Consider the following 20,758-nt stretch of genomic DNA (forward strand, 5'->3'; position numbering starts at 1 on the left):
TTTTGGTTGGGGATAGAGACAAAATAAATTGATTTTCTTAAAAAAAATTTTGAATGGGGAGGATCGGGGTACATGGATGGGGTAAGAAAAAAAAATGTAATTTAAAGTTGGAGGAGAGCTTAGGAAAATATTTTTTAAAATTTATGAAGGGGAGTTATTTTCCTTAAATTTGAGTAAACTAAGTTAATTAGAAAAATATTTTCTAAATTATTTAAGCTAATCAGAGAAAATTGAAAACATGCTTACCAAACACACCCCATCCTATTTATATCTTGGAAAATGAAAAAGGAGAAATTAGGAATGAAAACTTGATAACCCTTTGAAAACCCTCCATTGAATTGAAGTAAAAAAAAAATACTAGTTGCCTTCCAACGTTCATCATCGTCATCGGTTCTCACTTCTCAGTTGTTTGTGTGAGTAACAATGGAGAAAGGGAAAAGCAGCAGCAAGAACAAGAACAAGCCAACATCCTCAAGTGCCATAACACTGGAGCAATTCGTTTCCACCATGGCTCCTTTAATAGATTTGGAAAAGGTACATCCTTTATATATATATAAATATCATTCACATACATGCAAAAGACAACCTTGTCACCAGTTTTTTTGGATTGATGGGTTTTACCGGAATCCAGAATCTATGGTTTTGTTCGATTAAAGTTTTTTTTCTTTCTTTTCATTAGAAATGTATATGAAAGAGGTGATCAATGTATTGTAGCATAATTTATTAATCAAATATCCCTGCTGCCCCCAATGTAACTATGCTTAAAGACTTTTTGGCAGTCAAAAGATAGGAAATTCGATTATCAATGTATTTTTGTCTTTTGAAATTGCTACTGTTATTTTACTTCAATAAGTATCACAACCTTAATTGGAGTTAAGATGCAAATTAAGCTAAAATGCTGACACAAAAAGTGGGAACTTTGGCCTATGTGAGCTTTGCAACGACAGCCGAGTCTATGTTTATGTAAAAGAGAAGGACTGTGGTAGATTGACCGCTATTATAGCTTCAGTCGAATTAGAATGAATCTTGTAAGCACTGAGTTAGTTGGGGCTACATTGACATGCTTAAATACAGATTAATGGATACAGAAGTTTTCATATAGTTGGCGCTAACTAGTTTGTGAACAGGATGTGGTTGATGGTTTGGTTGGACACCTAAAGTGGGACAGAGGAAGTACTTGTTATAGCTAGAGATGTTGTTCTCTCTTTTTCCATAAAAATGTTGATATTATGCTGTGTTACCTGTATGGTGTTTTTAGGATGCTGAAATATCAGTTTCCATGAACTCTGCTGAGACAAGGAGTTTGGATTCTGCTCAGAAGAAGGGCTCCACTATTCTTAATTTAAAGTGTGTTGATATCCAGGTATTCTCTCCCAGCTGCTTGCTTATGCTATTTTGGGCACATTAAGTTAAATTTTGCAGGGTCTTTCACAAGTTTTGGGTTTTATGGACAGACAGGGTTAATGGGCAAGATGCTTCTGGAGTTTCAATCAAACAAAGGGGATATCCTTCCGCCTCACAAGGTGAATGCTGATGTGTTTAAGGGGATTTCTTTCTGATGCTTTCAAGCTCTAGGCATTTTATCGCAACTATAAAAGATATTTTGACGCTTAGAGATCAATGTTGTCAAAGGCTAAAAGCGTAAAATTGTGGCACTGTCTGTTGGGTATCAAGTGCAAAGCAAAATTAAAGCTCTTATTTCATTGACAAAGTAGAAGAAGAAAAAAAAATGTATATGTACCACACAAATATAATTATAATCACAAACAATGGTTACTGAACCAAGGGATTTAAAAAATTTCAACTGAATCAAATTCGTGGAATATAAACCTTGTCATTCAAAACCATTCTAACTTTAAACTGAAATGCATACAGGTACTTTTGAGTATCTAATTCAACTTAGTGACTTATTTTTACTTAACTTTTAGTTTTTTATTCATAATCACTAACATATTTATTTATAATGTTTCACAATTAATTATCGATTTTCCAGCTATTTATATCCCTCAGTGCTGCCCTCTTTAACACAAAGTTCGTGGCTGTTGAGTTGCACATCTTGATATCTTGGTGCTTGCACCAAACATCACCTAATAGAAACGATGCGCACAACCTGCACTTTATTTAGCTTCAGGGTTTAAGTTTTCCTCAACCGGGATCACAGATGCCGATGAGAATAAATATTTAGAAAAAATTATACTTTTTAACGCTATTCGATTCGTATGTATCTAGGCCATACACTATGGTTGTGTTTTAATGATATCCTGTTTTACTATTTTGATCACAACTTTTCTACTTCCCTTCGGCTTACCCCTTCAGTCTTCTTCTTAATTAGATGTTACTATATCTTCTGAAGATAATTTCCTCTCATGCAGTTTGGCACTCATGATGTCGTTGTTCTGAAGCCAAACAAAGCTGATTTAGGCTGTTCTGCACTTGGACAGGGAGTTGTCTACAGACTAAAGGTAATGTAGCTCTAAAGCATTTACTGGTATACAAAGAGGAGAGAGAAATAAAATATGAAAAAGAAAGGATCTAAAGTGAATATAATGTTGATCTGAGACCAAAATCCATCTTTTTTTAGTTTTCAATTTATTATTTTTTTACCTGTGGCTGGAGTTGCTTGGAGGCTAGAGGTGTACCTGTAGCATACACTAGGGTGATCAAGGACATGTATGATGGAGTAGAGACTCGAGTAAGGATTGTGGGAGGAGACTCAGAGCATTTCCTAGTTTTGATGGGGTTACACCATGGATTAGCCCTTAGCCCGTTTTTATTTCCCATAATGGATACGTTGACGAGACAAATTCAAGGTGAGATGCCATGATGTATGGTATTTGCCGATGACATAGTTTTGGTTGACGAGACTTGCGACAACTTTAACGCTTTGCTGAGGTTTGGAGACCGACTCTAGAGTCTAAAAGGGTTCAAATTAAGTAGGGCCAAAACAAAATACATGGAGTGCAAGTTCAGTGATGTGACACATGAGACTTATGTGGAAGTGAGGCTTGATATACAGGTCATCCAAATAAGAGGAAGTTTCAAGTATTTTGGGTCTATTATCCAAGTCAATGGGCAGATTGACAAGGACGGATGTTACTTATCGTATTGGTGCAAGGTGGATGAAATGGAGGCTTGCTTCTGGAGTCTTATGTGATGAGAAAATGCCACCAAAACTTAAAGGTAAGTTCTACAGTGTGGTGGTTGGACCAACTTTGTTGTACAGGATGGAGTGTTGGCTAGTCAAGAAATCTCACATTTAGAAGATGAAAGTTGCGGAAATAAGGATGTTGCGATGGATGTGTCAATATACTAGGAGAGATAGGATTAGAAATGAAAAAATTGGAGACAACGTGGAAGAGGCTTCAACGGAGGACAAGATGCTGACTGAGATAGTTCAGACATGTGAAGAGGAGATGCACTAGTGTAGAGGTGTGAGAGGTTGGCTATGGATGGTTTCAGGGGAGGTAGAGGTAGACCGAAGAAGAATTGGGAGAGGTGATTAGATTGGACATAAGGCAGTTTCAGCTTATCAAGGATATTACCTTTGATAGGAGGGTGTGGAATACACGAATTAGGGTAGAAGGTTAATAGGTAGCCGTGCATTGTCTTGTTGTCCGTTCATATTATTATTTGTAGTAGTGCTTTTGTAGTTTCTTGTCCATCGATTTATGTTATTGTATGTTGTTCTTGTATTCATATTAGTTCATTGTTTTGTTATAGTTTCTGTTATGATATTTTTTGCTATTTTTGTTATTATTTGTTGCTTCTTGTACTTTTGTTATTTATGTTTCGGGATTGCTGCGGACTGTTTATTCTTGAGTCGAGGGTCTATCCGAAACAATCTCTCTACCGTGAGGTAGGGGTAAGGTCTGCATACACTCTACCCTCCCTAGACCCCACTTTGTGGGACTATACTGGGTATGTTGCTTTTTGAATTTCTACTGAACTGTAGTTTATTAGTAATGTTTTTCGGTTGGATCTTTAAATGATTGTTTTCTCATGGAGCAGGACTCATCTATTACTGTTGCTTTTGATGATGTCCCAGAAGAAGGTCTGAATAATCCTTTACGCCTTGAGAAACTGGCAAATGAGGTACAGATTCTTGATCTGAAACAGGTCATGTTTGTTACCTAGGTATGAAATACATTTGAAAGTTAAAAGAGCTGAACGAGTACCGACACAGTCTTGATATAACAAATAAAAGCATTTAATCCCTGTTTCTGGTGTAGTTGATAAGTACATAGGATACAATTTGATCGGACTTGAGTTTTTAAGGATCACCTATCTTTTAAACAATAAGGTCTGACCTGAATAAATTTAAGATAGCATCTTCCCTAAGTCTCTAGGAAGATTTTTTCTTTAACTTCCAATGGTGTCAAAGTTAGTAATGCTATGCATGCTATTATTGTATATTTTGATGGTTTGGAGTTCAGGTAAAAGGAAAAGTCACGCTCTAAAAATTCTATAAATTCTGCTGTTGGAGAAAAGATTATATATGGAATTCTGAAGTTCAAAGAGTCTTTCTATTGGAGTTGCTTTTGTAGGTGACCTACCGTCGGATGAAAGACACATTGATACAATTGAGTAAAGGTGTGCTGAAGGGCCCTGCCTCTGACTTGGTTCGTGTTCTTTTTGGGGAGAGACCTCCAACAATGTCTAAGAAGGATGTCAGTTTCACTCCTTTGAATCGCAACCTTGATCACTCGCAGGTTGTGAAGTCATCAATTGTTTTAACTATTTTTTTCTTACCCACACCCCTGTTCCCACTTTATCATTTTCCCTCTGCTTTTTACGTGTTTTATTGGTGCATTCTTTTATAACCAGAATTCAGACTAGTCTGTGTCTTTGTAGAGAGGCAAAAAGTATCTTGCTTGTTATATTTGACCGTTTTCTCATGTATACCATCTTGACTTATGCCAGTCTTTAGAGAAGTCTCAACAAAATTGCAAGTATAAATAATTAATGCACAATGTTTAATTAAAGAAACCAAAGACTTTTTGATACTGTCCTAAATCTGTACCATAGAGATGATTTAGGTACGAAAAACAATTGCAATATTTGCGCTTGGAGAAATCTTTAGGGACCTAAGTTGCTTGGACTCGGGTGCGGGTGTCCCCGATACGAATGCGGATCTAGAGGTCGAATCTTTCATGATCTAATTTTTAAGATTCGGGGGTAGGGTCCAGGTATGGATACGGGTGCGTGGATTAGGCTAAAAATAATTTAAATATCCAAAAATAGAGTTGTAAAAGTAGGCCTAAATTATGGTGGATTAATTGGAAGGAAAGGAATGCACGAATTTTTGAGAGCATGTTCTGTAATTATTATCAAGCACAAATATGTTTCTTCAGTCCATTGCAAATTCAACTGTGATGTTGACCGATAAATATCTTTAAAGTACCTTCTGGTTGCAGATTTTTTAATATAAATATATCTTTTAACAATTAAAACCATATGCCTTAATTTTTAGTTTCACCCTAACTTTTGTTTTGATAGAAATCATTATATCTGTCTTGAATTTTTCTTGATCGATTTGGTCAAGGTATCCTAAATCGATTGACCATTTCCAGTGCAATTTAGGGGACAGACAGGCCGCACAACATAGGTACGGACAGAGAGATGTCCAATGTTTAATGCCTAACCTTTGCATACTGAAAGTGACATAGTGTTACCGTAGCTTCTGGCAATTGGATGTTCAAATGGCTTGTCTGCTGCAATTTTTCATCTCTATTATGATTTCTTGTGTCAGATGTTTGACAGCCCTAACCTATGCTTACTGAAAGCGTCATAGTGTTACCGTAGCTTCTGGTAATTGGATGTTCAAATGGCTTGTTTGCTGCAATTTTTCATCTCTATTATGATTTCTTGTGTCAGATGTTTGACAGCCTTACTAAATCAGTTCTTCTTTAGGCACCTGAAAGTAAAAACAGTTGCACAATTTTTCAAGCATCAAATGATTAGTACACTTTTAGCAATTGCTTTCTCATAAAATGATCAACATTTGCGAAGAATTTTCATTTAAATGTTTGAAGATAGGGCTATAAAAATGATAAGTAAATCATTTGAGTGAATAACTCAAATTGGGTAATTTTTTATTTTTTGATTGATATCCACAAATCTTTGTGAATTGGGTTCCAATTTTTCCATCTTTGTTTCTCAGATTTCGAAATATGGGGCTGTTATAAATTAATACTAGCTTAATTATGATAGAACTCAATGGAAGCAAAGATCCATATAAGCAATATCAACTATTGGCTTTAATTCTTTGTTGTTTTTATCAACCTCAACTAGTTTGGGATCGAGGGTAGTTTATTGATTGGTTTTAAAAATGATTTTGGGATACATTGTGCTGCATTTTCCTTGGTTTTCTCTTATTTAATATGGAGTAAATGAGCATTAAGAAGTATTGCTGATTGCAGATGTATATGCCAGACACTAGTGACTGATACTTTGTCTCTTAAACTTTTAAGAAAGATGCAGTTTCGAAGGCACTTTCATCCAAGGATGTATTTTTGTTGCATGGGCCTCCTGGAACTGGGAAAACGACAACAGTTGTTGAGATAATTTTGCAGGAAGTCAAACGTGGTTCAAAGATTCTCGCTTGCGCTGCTTCAAATATTGCTGTTGATAACATTGTTGAGAGACTTGTTCCACACAGGTAAAATGATCTGTCATGGTTGATAATTTCTAGTAAACATCTTTCTCCTCAAGGTGAAACATTGATGTCTTATTGGAATGAGCTTTATCTTCTTTTCACCATCTTTTCTCAAGAACTGCCTAAAGTTACAACAGAAAAGGTAATATAATTTACATTATCTCTGTTCGAATGGATCTCAAATGCTCAACGTGAAATGGTCAGACTCAGATATGTGCTTCACCTTTCATAATTTTACTTAAAATTTTAATGCTGCCACTATTATATCTCTTTGACCAGAATATCTGATCTATTGTTTGATGAGTTTTTAAGTTGGATATTGTTCTGTCTAACAATCTGTTTTATAGTACACCCGTATCATTTGTTTCTATTTAAGATTGTGAGAAATATTGGGAGAAGAATATTATTGAATTGTTGTCTTTACATTATTACAGAGAGACCCTATTTATAGACACTACAATAGACACCTTTTTCAACTAGGACACTACAATACAATCATTTTCTAAGTAGGATACTATATACTATTTCTATTCCTATTCCTATTCCTATTCTAAGTAGGATTGTATATACCTATTACTATTCTAACACCCCCTCAAGCTAGTGCATACAAATCATATGTATCTAGCTTGTTACAAATATAATTAATACGAGGACTGATGAGATCTGCAAGTAGATCCCTTGACTTCACAAAATTAACTGTCAATCTCAATGTGCTTAGTCTTCTAATGAAATACTGGATTTGAAGCATAATGTTAGTCAATCTCAATGTGCTTGGTCTTCTCATGAAATACTGAATTTGATGTATAATGCGATAAAACACAAAGTGACAAAATTACAATGTTGAACTTCCCAAACCAAGCTTGCAAAGACTGTTTCAGGCCCTAGAGTGACTTACGTAATTGACATACAAAGCTACTAAACTCTCCCTGAGCAACAAAATTAGGTGGCTGTTAAATATAGACTTCTTCACAATGGAGCAGTTGCCGGAAAGTGCTCAAAATCTAGTATAAAGTATATGGATCATGTTGGAATCAATAGAGTTGATATTAAACAAGAAAGTCACTGAAAATTGGTTGGAACATGCTCATATGCCAGAGTATTAGATTTGATGGCTGAAAGTGGTCAGAATCTAAGAAATAAAATTATATGGGTAGGATCCGAATGATGGCACGATCCCACTAGAAAATAGAAATTATATAGGAAAGTTCGGAATGATGACACAACCCTACTGAAAAAGAGAAATTAACGGGGTAGGGTCAGAATGATGGCACAACCCTACAAAAATCAGATTTGAGGAGTCACCGGAAAGACGAAAGGAACTATGCAAATCAAATCTGAGGAGTCACCGAAAAGACACACGATGCTATGCAACTCAGCTATGACAAAGTAGTTCGAAAAAATCCACAGTACTACGCAAATTAAATATGAAAAGTAGTCCGAAGAGATGCACGATGCTACGCAAATCAGATATAAGAAAAAATAGTCACCGGAAGGATGACACAGCCCTACACATAGGATATGAAAAAGTAGTCACCGGAATGATGGCACGATACTACACAAATTAGATATGAGAAAGTAGTCACCGGAATGATGGCACGGTACTACACAAATTAATTGAGAAAAAGTAGTCACCGGAAAGATGGCACAGTGCTACACAAATTAAATATGAAAAAGTAGTCACCAGAAAGATGGCAAGGTGCTACAACTTTTGCTAACATAATCATTGGCTAGATGGGCGACATATATGGGTAATAGCCGCCCGCCGACAATAGAAGCTCTTTGATTGTTTACTAAGATCGTAGAGGCTCTGATACCATGTGAGAAATATTGGAAAATAATATTATTGAATTGTTGTCTCTACATTATTACAAAGAGACCCTATTTATAGACACTACAATAAACACCTTTTCCTAGTAGGACACTACAGTACAATCCTTTTTTAAGTAGGACATTATATACTATTCCTATTCCTATTACTATTCCTATTCTAAGTAGGATTGTATTATACCTATTACTATTCTAACAAAGATAATGTGTTAACGGTAAGTTCATAGATGCAATTCATACTAGTAGACACATGACTATACCATATTTTCTACAGGATTTTTATGTCCTAGTGGTGAGCCACATGCAATGATTCTTTTTAATTATCATATTTTTGTGATGTTATTTTGGATTGTTAAAGGTTTTGCACTATCCATTTTTGTCAGAGTAAAACTGGTGAGATTGGGACATCCTGCACGTATGCTCCCACAAGTATTGGATAGCGCTCTGGATGCCCAGGTGAGATTTTACCATTTTCATTTGGCAGGAATCTTGTATCATGGAATGCTATCATGTATGGTGTAAGTTTCTTTTAGAAAATAGGAGCATAACAATTAGGTATCCTCTTGCTCTGTAAGTGCGTTGTAGTTAAAAATAGACTAAAGCACTCGTTACATGAAGTTGTATAGGCTTGCGAAGGCGAAAGAGAGAGGAAGGCTCGACAATCAAGTGAAATGCATTAAAGATGAAGAAGGCAGGGTGTCGGTGGAGGAGACCCTCATTAAGCAAAGATGAAAAACGTACTTGCACAAACTTTTGAATGAAGAAGGGGAAAAAGACATTGTGTTGGGTGAGTTGGAGCACTTTGAGAGACATTCTATAGGTGTTTTAAGGTTGAGGAGGTGAAAGGTGCTAATAGTAGGATGAGCATGGGACAGGGCCAAATGAGATCTTAGTGGAGTTCTGGAAGGGCGCAAATAGAGTAGGGTTGGAGTGGTTGACTAGTCTATTCAATGTCATTTTTAAGACGACTAAGATGCCTAATGAATGGAGGTGAAGTATAATGTTTTTGTTGAACCAACACAAATGGGATATCCAGAATTGCAACAAGTATAGGCTATTAAGTTGTTAAGCCACAATATGAAAGTTTGGGGGAGAGTGGTGGAGAGGAGGGTAGGTAAGGAAGGCTATGTATATTTTTGAGAGTTAGTTTGGATTCATGCCAGGGCAATCAACCATAAAAGCTATCCATCTTGTGAGGAGAGTGATGGAGAAATATAGAGAAAGGAAGAGGGACTTACATATGGTGTTCATTGATCTTGAGAAGGCCTACGACAAAGTACCGAGGGAAGTCTTGTGGCGATGCCCGAAGGCAAGAGGTGTATTAGTAGCCTATATTATGGCAATAAAGGACATGTATGAAGGAGCTAAAACGCGGGTAAGAACGGTGGGAAGAGATTTAGGGCACTTTCCTGTGGGGATGGGGTTAACTAGGGATCAACTTTTAGTACGTTTATGTTTGCCTTAGTGATGGATGAATTGATGCGAGACATTTAAGATGAGGTGCCTTGGTGTATGTTGCTTGCGGATGGCATAGTACTGATTGATGATATGCGCGATGGAGTTAATGCTAAGTTAGAGGTGTGGCGACAAACTTTGGAAACTAATGGGTTCATGTTAAGCAGGACTAAGACATAATTTGTAGAATGCAAATTCAGTGATACGAGGCATGAGGTAGGTGTGGAAGTGAGGCTCGAAACATGAAATATCCCCAATAGTGATAGATTCAAGTACCTTGGGTCTATAATTTAGGAGAGTAGGGACATCGATGATGATATCACACATCGTATTGGTGCAACATGGATGTAGTGGAGGCTTGCCTCTGGAGTCTTATGTGATAAAAAGGTACCATTGAAACTCAAAGGTAAATTCTATAAAGTGAACGTTAGACCGACATGGTAGTATAGGGCGGAGTGATGGTTTGTCAAAAAATCCCATGTCTTGAAGATGCATGTTGCGGAGATGAGAATGTTGAGGTGGATGTGTGGTCATACTAGGATCAATAAGATTAGGAATGAGGATATTCGCAATAAGGTGGGAGTGGCCTCAGTGGTGGACAAGCGAGGGAAGCGAGACTGAGATAGTTTGGACATGTGAAGAGGAGATGCGCTGACACACCAGTGAGAAGGTGCGAGAGGTTGGTTATAGAGGGTACGAGGAGAGACAGAGGTAGGCTGAAGAAGTATTGGGGAGAGGTAATAAGATACTGGGGACATGATCTTAGATAGGAGGGTGTGGAGGACACATATTAGGGTAGAAGGTAAGCAGGTAGTAGAGTATTATCTTGCATAAGGTGGTTAGTGTTTGTCATTGTACTAGTGGTATTATTATTGTTTAGTGTGTTTCAATTATCACACTATTGTACTATTGTTTTGCTTCTTTCTAGTAGACTTATCACTACTTACATATTGTTTAGTATGTTGTTTAGTGCTACATTTTCTTCACCGTCTCCTTTGTACCTTGATTTGCTGTCGAGGGCTTTTTGAAAACATCCTCTCTACCTCCACGCGGTAGTGGTTAGGTCTGCGTACATTTGATCTTCCCCAAACCCCACTTATGAGATTTCACTGGGTACGTTGTTGATTCCCTAGGTAAGGTAGGCCGGTGTTCATACTCAGCTTTTCCCTTCCTTTTTACATGACTTTTTGGCCTTGGAAAAAATAATTTGATTCATTAGATGTTGCTTTTTTTATGCACGTATTGTTTCTTAATGTTCTTTTTAGTGACTAAAAGATGCGTTTTGTAATCTCTTCTTTCTCAATAGGTTCTACGTGGTGATAATAGTTCTCTTGCAAATGACATCCGCAAGGAGATGAAGGTATGGTGTAGTTACTTATTACCACTCTATCTTTAGCTTGTCCAACATTTTAGAGGAAGTTAATTCTAAGTAGAAGGATTTCCTTTGGCAGTTCGCATTTTCAAGATAGGTCTATTGATACCCTTTCTCCTCTTCTGCAGTTCAGTAACTTTTGAATGTTTTTTTATGTCTACCATGATAATTCTCTGTTCTACAATTGCATTGTTCCTTTGCTTCATGATGAATTCTGCAGGCATTGAATGGGAAATTATTAAAAGCTAAAGATAGAAATGCAAAGAGGGACATCCGGAGGGAACTCAAGTCTCTTTCCAGAGAAGAGCGTAAAAGGCAGCAGCTAGCAGTAACAGATGTTATTAAGAATGCAGATGTAGTGCTGACAACATTGACTGGGGTATTGACCAAAAAGTTGGATTGCTTATCATTTGATGTGGTTGTTATTGATGAAGCTGCTCAGGCGCTGGAAATAGCGTGCTGGATTGCTTTATTGAAGGTGAACATGCTATCTGTGATGCTTAAACAATTCACTCTATGGATTGTTTTTTGCTAGATTTTTTTGTTTATGTTAGTAAATCGCCAACCAGCTCTTAAGGTAACTCCTGTTAGACTATTGGTGAATCTGACATCAACGCCCTGTCTATATACGAACTTCTGCAGGAGAGTGAGAATTTCTGTCGTAAAGCTTTTTTACACAATTTACTTGTGAAAAAAGGAGTCTTTTCTTACATAATAGGAGTAGTCAATCCATGTAATTAGCTGGCATCCGGAGTTCTGGATAGCAGATCTGCGGGTTTTTCCAGTCTGATAGAACAAAAAATGAAAAAGAACTTTGAGTCCAAGTGTTATGACTTATGAGAGTGCCAATATTTCAAAACTCAGCCAGCATAACTGGAAGGACCTTTGGTGTTGCCAGAAAAGGTACACCAAAAAATGCTCGTAGGAAACAAGTGGGTTTTCGGCGGTGCTGCCAGATCTTGCCTCTTTTCAAGGACAAGTAATTCTAAAGTTTGCATTGTGTTCAAGACTTATTGTCATGACCCGACAATCGAGCCGTGATGACACCTACTATAACCCTTCAGTAGGTAAGCCAAAAATCAAAACTAATGCAGAAAGTAAGTGGAAAACAGAAAGGAGATAAATAGGCCACCATGCATAGATATATACATTACAGATACAAAATATACAACATGTGCCCTAAGGGGACAAGGAAAGACAAAATATATACAAGATAACTCCCTGGACCTGGTGTCACTGGTACCAGAGTTACCAACAATACAAGAATAAGGTTGTACAATACATAACTGTGACAAAATACAAAATATAGACAATAAATACAAGAAGAAAAGAAGCAAGCCTCTGGACGCCAAGAGCTCACCATGATCCGATCAGAAGAAGGCCTCAGACGAGTGGAGATCAAAGTGAATGACTCGTACTAGGCGTTGCATAAAATAAATGCAGAAGTATAGTATGAGTGCCAAAACACGGGATCCTCTATAGGCATCATAGAACGACCGAGCTCAGAAGATAACATAAAGCATAAAGAACATGAAAAGTAACTACAAAACTAGATCCACCTAGAAATCTAGTCATAACGAAATCGAAACAATCTAACAACCGAAATAGTACTACTCATAGGATATAAATACATACAAACATAAATGTTGCGGTGCAACATGGAATGATGTAATGCAATATGTATGAAATGTAGAAAAGTAAAACCTGAAATCATCCCTCGGGCCCCCTTAGGCTCATCAATGTATGCAATGCAGAAAAGTAAAACTCAAAATGGTCCCTTGAACCGCCCTTAGGCTCATAGTGTATGCAATGTAGAAAAGTAAAACCTAGAATTTTCCCGAGGGTCACCTGAAAAGCGCGTCATACTCATCAATGGAAAAGTAACCGTAAGTAAAAATAGTGTCATCTTTCCGAATCAGAAAAACAGTAAGTTTAAGGATAACAATCTCTTCAAAAAACTTTTGGCCGAAAGACTAAAGAAGGTGATGCATAAGCTTGTGAACAGGCAACAAATGGCCTTTATCAAGAGCAGGCAGATCATGGATGCAGTGTTGATAGCCGATGAATGTGTTGATTCCAGAAAAAGGGATAACCAGCCAGGGATCCTATGCAAGCTGGATATCCAGAAGGCATATGATCACCTGAATTGGAACTTTTTGATGAAGATGATGCAGAGGATGGGTTTTGGTCAAAGATGGTCAAAGTGGATCAGACTGGGCATAAACTCAGTGAAGTTCTCTATTCTGATCAACAAAAACCCATGTGGTTTTTTCCCATCAAACAGGGGTCTGAGACAAGGGACCCCCTATCTCCTTTCTTTTTATCTTGGCTATGGAGGGGTTGAGCAACCTATTCCAGACTACAAGAGCAAATGGTTGGATCAAAGGTTTCCAAGTGGGGGAGAATACAAGAAACAATCTAGAGATCACTCATCTACAATATGCAGATGACACTCTAGTATTTTGTGGAGTTGTAAAGGAGCACATGCTGATTTTGAGAGGTATTTTAAATATTTTTGAGGCTGTGTCAGGTTCACACATAAATTGGAACTAGAGTTTCATTTTATCCAGTAAACAGTAAACACAATACCAAATATTGAGGACTTAGCTAGCAAGTTAGGAGGGAAAGTAGGTGAACTACCAACAACCTACATGGGAATGCCTTTGGAGGCTAAGAGCGAGTCAAGTGGAATATGGAGTGGTGTAATTTAAAAATGTGAAAGGAAGCTTGTGAACTGGAAGTGTCAATATCTATTCTCAGGTGGCAGACTAAACTCTAGTTAACAGTGTCTTGGATGCCTTGCCATCGTACATGATGTCAATATTCCCTATACCAGCCAAAATAACCAAGAGGTTAGATGCAATTAGGAGGAACTTTCAATGGAAAGGCAATGAAGATAAGAAGAAGTATCATTTGGTCAAATGGGAGGAGTTGCTAGTTAGCAAGAGAGGGGGTGGACTCAACATTAGAGATGTGAGTACGCAGAATAAGAGCTTGATGATGAAATGGTTGTTGAAATTTGCCTCACCAGAAGTATCTTTACGGAAGGAAGTAATAACAACAAATTATGGCATGGAGGACAAGTGGATGACAGAGGTGGTGACCAACCCTTATGATTGTAGTGTATGGAGATCAATCAGGAACTTATGGCTACTAGTCAAGGACAGAACAAACTGTAAGGTTGGTAATGGAGAAAAAGTAGCCTTCTGGAATGACATTTGGTGCGGACAGGAGACACTCAAGCAAGCATTCCCTGAGCTACATAGTCTAAGTCAAGCACAAGAAGCATCAGTGGCAGACTTATGGACAGGACAAAGGAGGAACCTACATCTGAGAAGAAACTTAATGACTGGGAAATGACATCTATAGCAAGATTTCATGACACAATGGCTATGGCTACCAATCTAATAGAAGAGGAAGATAGATTGATACGGAAAGGGGAGAGAAGGGAGAGTTCACCGTAAGATCTGCATATAGAATTGAGGCCTATTGAAGTGCAGCAAACAGGATGGCCCTGGAGGATGATCTGGAGAACAAAAATTCCATACAAGGTGAATTATTTCACATGGCTTTTGGCCAAGGAGGAAGTTTTGACACATGAAAACTTGAACAAGAGGAAACACAACCTTTGCTCTAGATGCTATTTATGCGAAGAACAGGCGGAGACGGTCAACCATCTCTTTTTACACTACAAATAGATGGATCAATTATGCAGATGTTCATCCACAAAAGGAAGATCAAGTGGACAAAACCAGGGAGAATTACAGAAGTTCTAAAATGCTGGAACAGTGATGGAAATGCAGGAAAAAAAGAGGAGATATGGAGGATTGTCACAACATGCATTTGGTGGACAATTTGGAAGGAAAGGAATCAGAGATGTTTTGAAGGAAAGAACAACACTATTCAGAAGATAAAGAAAAACTGCCTTGGTCTTTACTATTTTTGGTGTAAGCAAGTAGTGATAGGAAATTCTGAAGATGTTTCTAACGCTATTGACTGGTTGTAACTAGAAGATCTTAGGACTAATGCAAGTATAACTTTTTGGAGGGGGGCTACACTTTGATGTAGTATACCTGTGGATATATAGAAGTAAATGTTACCTTACTCCAAAAAAAAAACCTGAAAATCCATCAAAAGTGATACATTTCATCGTAAAACCCCCAAGTTAGTAAAATCAATGGTATGCTCCCTCGGAGCCCAAATCATCTAGTAAATTCAATAGTAAGCTCCCTCAAGAGCCCAAATTAGTAATATTAGTCATATGCTCTCTCGGAGCCCAAAATAGTAAAAGCCGACGCATCTAAGTTTAAAAGGTCAAAAATCATTTTTTTGCCTCCCGTTCATGCCATGATCAAATGTGTATGCATATGTGCATGAATACATGCCAATCTCAAGTATACGACTAAGTATATATATCACACACCAAATAGGGTAAATCATCCTCCATAGTATAATCGTACTTCCCTAGAGGTCAGTCAGACTGAATCCAAGGTCTCAGGCCCACAATCTCAACACAAGAGAAATATACATACAAAAAGTAAAGCGGAGGTGATGAATAATGATTCTACCACTAAGTCATTTTCTAGATTATACTAAGAATTCTACTAATCTAATTACAAGGCAATAATCATCAACCTAAACTAAGGCTTAAGGAGAAGAACGCTACTCTAAGGTTCCCAACAGCTGATTATACAAAGTTCACAATATGCCCAATCCTATTGAATCAATACTTCTAGCAATTCATGAAACTTATGCAATATGATATCTAATTAGCCAAGTCTGAAGAAGGAAATCGCAACCTACCTCGCAGCCAAACGACAATCAATGAACCGTCATACGAAAGTCTTCCCTTCCCATACTCAGATCGCTGCCACGCTATCATATGAAGAATTTACTCGTCAATACGGTACTAATGGTACCAATATTAATATTTTAAAGATTGGGCCAAAAATATCAGCCCTCGTCACAATAATCTTCCTTATAGGGTAAGAAACCTATACCGGGAAGTTGGGCGAAGACGTATCCCAAAACATCACATAATAACTATCATTACATTCGAGACTCAATTTGGAGTCCAAATACCCGAAAGTCCCAAGAACAAATGAGGAAATTTCTAAGGATTTTGAGCTAAAATCACGGATTAAACAATGATAAGCTACAATTAACTATAGAATGAAGAGGGGAATAGAATTTACCTATTAGGTGAAGAACCCAACAACAAATGAGTGAAATCACCCCAATTTGGCCTCAACAATGGGGGAACATTTAGAGAAGATGAAGAACAAGGCTGGAAATACAGCCCTAGATACCGCAAATGTGGTCATCGCCAAACCGTTCAGGCTGCACAGTGCCAGGGACTGCAAATGGGGTGCACCATACACCAGCCCAACCCAACCAAATTTTTCAGAAACTTGGATTCGATGCGCGGGATTCATTCGGAGTCCTGTGGTCTCAAAACGAATATGCTACCCAACTGGAAATGACATTCCGGACTCAATGGAATTGACGGAACAACCATCAGAGGTCGTCTTGACGAAATATTGACCGAAGTCAACACTTTAACTAAAATTAGAGAAAGCAACCAAGCGCACAAAACGAGTCTAGAAACCCCGGGACCTGAACCAAAGGTCCCACTAGATCAAAATCAATATTCCGGAGCTAACAACGCCGGCAGAAATCTCATCCGAGCCCGTTTACTAAGAATGTTGACCGAAGTCGACCTTTTGAACTTAAAAGCTCCAAAACTAGTGAAACCTTCCCATAACTCACCTGAACACCTCGAGAATCGTTCCCACCCATCCCAACAAGTCACAACAACAGTAAAGAAGCTACGGGAAAGGGGTAAATAACAAAAACACACAAAAGCAAGCAAATAACCAGGAGGGTCATTACACTTATAGGACAAGCCTGATGTGAGATAAGTCATTAATATCCTTGTGGAATAAAGTATCAAGTCAAAGACCAAACTTTAATTCGTCTCTGTACATAAGAATGACAGCATTATGCAGTGGTTTGCTTCCATGTCACGGAGTGATTACTTATATATTGTGAATTAAGATTTTTTTCTTGTAGAAGCAGCTTTACTGGCTGGAATTCACTTCTAAACTTCTTATGTTATGGTCTTCCTACCCCACTTGCTTCTCTTTATCTTTCTGGAGGAGGTTTAGATGTATGGATTCCTTAAGAATGAAGAGGAAGAGGATAAATAAGCTAATTGGAAGTAGCTTAACTGGCTAGACTAAAGCTCTTATGGGTTAAATTCCCCTGATAATATTGGTTATTCTATGTTTTGCACTATTTATAAAAAAATTTCTATATTTTGTATTCTTGCTTGTGCTGGTGGATTTGTGAGTTGCACTTAAGGTTATTGTGGATCAAGTTTCTAATCAATGTTGCAGGTATGTGTGCTCTTATTTTTTCTTATTTCTGAAAAAGAATAAAAGAATTGAAAGCCAGATGAAGGAGTGATCATGTTAAATTGTTGATCAACTCTAGAGAACACTGCAAAACTAATGATGTAGTTCCTTACTTACAGGGTTCAAGGTGTATATTGGCTGGAGATCATCTCCAGCTTCCTCCAACCATTCAAAGTGTAGAAGCTGAGAAGAAAGGACTGGGAAAGACACTTTTTGAACGTTTAGCAGATTTATATGGAGATGAAATCATGTCAATGCTCACTGTTCAGTACCGCATGCATGAACTGATAATGAATTGGTCATCCGGAGAGCTGTATGAAAATAAGGTGCTGGGTCATTTGTAACTGTTGGTTGAAAACAATTTTTTTTCAACCATCTTTAAATTTCAGTATACTCTAAGATAACAATATCAGTGAAACATACTGGCATCTAATTTTATCTAAACCTTTCAGCTGCATTTATGATTGTAGATTGAAGCCCATTCAAGTGTTGCTAGCCATCTGCTATATCACCTTGAGGATGTGAAGATATCACCTTCTACAGAGAAAGCCCTTCTGCTCATAGACACAGCTGGGTTTGTTACTCACTATCTCTCCTCTACCATTTTCTGGACTCATTCTTTCTCCCATTTCAAATAACTTCTTAAATGAATGTTCTGTAGTTAACGTCAAGATGGTTTGGGTACCAGAACAAAATTGGAATGATTGTGTTTGTGTACATGTAGAAATTCTACCTTTAACCTCCTTTTAGTGTTACTGCCAGGTCTTAACACTATAAGTTGCAGGTGTGACATGGAAGAAAAAAAGGATGAGGAAGATAGCACATTAAATGAAGGTGAAGCTGAGGTTGCCATTGCCCATGCAAAGAGACTAGTTGAAAGTGGAGTCGGGGCTTCTGATATTGGACTAATCACTCCTTATGCAGCACAGGTAAGTGTGATTTAATAATAAAAAAACGAACTGGTTTCAAGTTTGAGTGTTATATGACAGATGCTTGTGCAGGTTGTTTTCTTGAAAACACTCAAAAGCAATGTAGACAAATTAAAAGAAATGGAGATTTCGACTGTTGATGGTTTCCAGGGTCGAGAAAAAGAAGCTATTATCATTTCTATGGTCCGATCAAACTCAAAGAAGGAGGTACTCTTTACAACTGTAGAAACTGTCTCATGTATAGCTAAACTGCTCAGTTTTGGTAACAGCACAGTGAATCTAATATGAAACGTTTCATGATTAGGTGGGATTTCTTAGTGACAGAAGGAGAATGAATGTTGCTGTGACACGAGCAAGGAGACAATGCTGTCTTGTATGTGATACTGAGACAGTCAGTGGTGATAAATTCTTGAAGGGATTGATTGAGTACTTTGAGGAGCATGGTGAATATTTGAGTGCTTCAGAGTACGTAAATGAATAGGAATCTTGGTTAGAAGCATCACTATTAGTTGCCTGTTCTTCAGTGCTGCAAACAGTCAAGAGAACTCCAAAACCCATGATGCTTATAGTTTGTAGGTGTAGGTTATCATCTGGTAGTGGGCGATCTGTCATGAAATGCCTAAATCACCTTTCTTGTGATCTGTGCTGGCTATGCACTGCAGTATCATGATTTGAAATCTCAATTCCTTATCTAAGTCAATTTTTGACTTGATGATGCACTATGTCTATGTGATTGTACCTACATTGATTTATCTCGGAGGAAAGTGATCCTTTTATTTTCACCTATTGATCAGTTTTAAGTGTATAATCTTGAAAATAACAAGGGGCAGGTCAATGCATGTCGTCAAGAAACTAACTTGAAAATTTGGAAATCTTTGATTGTGGTTCTATTGTGCATATTGACAAATTGTGAGACTGCTGAGATGTCTCAGAAAACATGGGGATATTGTCAGGTATTATTTAGCTTGTTGAAGTCAAATTGTGACATGTTTTCAATATCACTATAAGGTATCTTGTCGTCGATACATGTGAAGCAATTTGTATTCCACTCCAGTTCTCAATTAATTACTCACCATACTACACTTTACTGTTGCAGATGACTTAACCTAAGAGATTGCTCATGATGTCTGAGGCAAAAGTTATCCAACTTACCGATTTCAAATAGATATGAAACAGACTAGAATGACTTTCTGCGGCCGAATATTACGTAATAACTTTAGGTGTCATTTCACTAGATAATTGTCTCACTCTAATTGCATCAAAACGCACTTATAAAGTGACTTTGATCCGACCTGGTTCTGCCAGGAAAAATCCATGGTAAAATGGTCATAATATTTTACTATGAGGTTTTGTTCATTAGAAATTAGACACGTATACTTGTGACTTGATAGGTCATAGTTCCTCTAATCCATCATATATTGGGAGAAATGCTCGCCCCAAGTCAGCCCATAGATAAGATTATATGAAAAGTTTTTATCAATACATCTATCAATTAAGATTTTTGGACCTATAACTTTGATCAAAAAAATTTCAAATGACTCAGGGTGTGTTTGGTACCATGGAAAATGTTTTCTTGGAAAATAAGTAAATTTCTAACTTATTTTCTTATGTTTGATTGGTGAGTAGAAAATATTTTTTAATGTTTGGTTGGTGAATAAAAAATATTTTCCAGAAAATGTCTATTATTTTTGGCTTGAGACTAAAAAAATACTCTTTAGGAAAATAATTTCTGATCCGAAAATCAACCCCGATAATTGATCTAGGACCCAACCCCGACACCAAACTAAGACAAGACCTCGATGACCGTTTCAAAATTCGACTCTAAGATTTGACAAGGACCTGACCCAGATTTTTTTTTCAAAAATAATTTTTCTAAGAAATTTCTTTGACGGGGTTGTTGGGGGGCGGCATAAAAAATGATTTTTTTTAAAATCGAAATATTTTTCAAAAACAATTTTTAAAAAAATTGAAATATTTTTCAAAAATAATTTTTAATTTTTTTTTTGATGGGGTGTCCTGGGTGGGGGTGGTGTAAAAAATAATTTTTTTCAAATTTGAAATGTTTTCCAAAAATAATTTTTTCTTAAAAAAACATTTGACGGGA

The 20,758-nt window shown here is 37.3% G+C and overlaps 1 protein-coding gene across 1 annotated transcript; it reads left to right on the forward strand.

The window, feature by feature from the left end:
* Positions 1–282: 282 nt before the first annotated feature.
* On the forward strand, positions 283–19,541 carry LOC102591799 (DNA-binding protein SMUBP-2). The gene is made up of 15 exons (XM_006349488.2): positions 283–534; positions 1,259–1,363; positions 1,455–1,523; positions 2,373–2,462; positions 4,009–4,092; positions 4,545–4,709; positions 6,471–6,658; positions 8,866–8,938; positions 11,244–11,297; positions 11,530–11,787; positions 17,845–18,051; positions 18,196–18,299; positions 18,510–18,654; positions 18,727–18,861; positions 18,959–19,541. The coding sequence occupies exons 1-15, from the start codon at positions 424–426 to the stop codon at positions 19,133–19,135; spliced, it is 1,965 nt and encodes a 654-aa protein (XP_006349550.1). The 5' UTR covers positions 283–423; the 3' UTR covers positions 19,136–19,541.
* The last annotated feature ends 1,217 nt before the right edge of the window (positions 19,542–20,758 follow it).

Source organism: Solanum tuberosum, unplaced genomic scaffold, assembly GCF_000226075.1.
Source record: "Solanum tuberosum cultivar DM 1-3 516 R44 unplaced genomic scaffold, SolTub_3.0 scf00108, whole genome shotgun sequence".
In the NCBI taxonomy this organism is placed as follows: domain Eukaryota; kingdom Viridiplantae; phylum Streptophyta; class Magnoliopsida; order Solanales; family Solanaceae; genus Solanum; species Solanum tuberosum.

Coding starts and splice junctions, on each gene's coding strand:
- LOC102591799 (XM_006349488.2), top strand. CDS start 424: ATGGAGAAAGGGAAAAGCAGCAGCAAGAACAAGAACAAGCCAACATCC. Junction 8,939..11,243: donor ATAGCGCTCTGGATGCCCAG/GTGAGATTTTAC, acceptor CTTTCTCAATAG/GTTCTACGTGGTGATAATAG. Junction 18,862..18,958: donor GATCAAACTCAAAGAAGGAG/GTACTCTTTACA, acceptor TTTCATGATTAG/GTGGGATTTCTTAGTGACAG.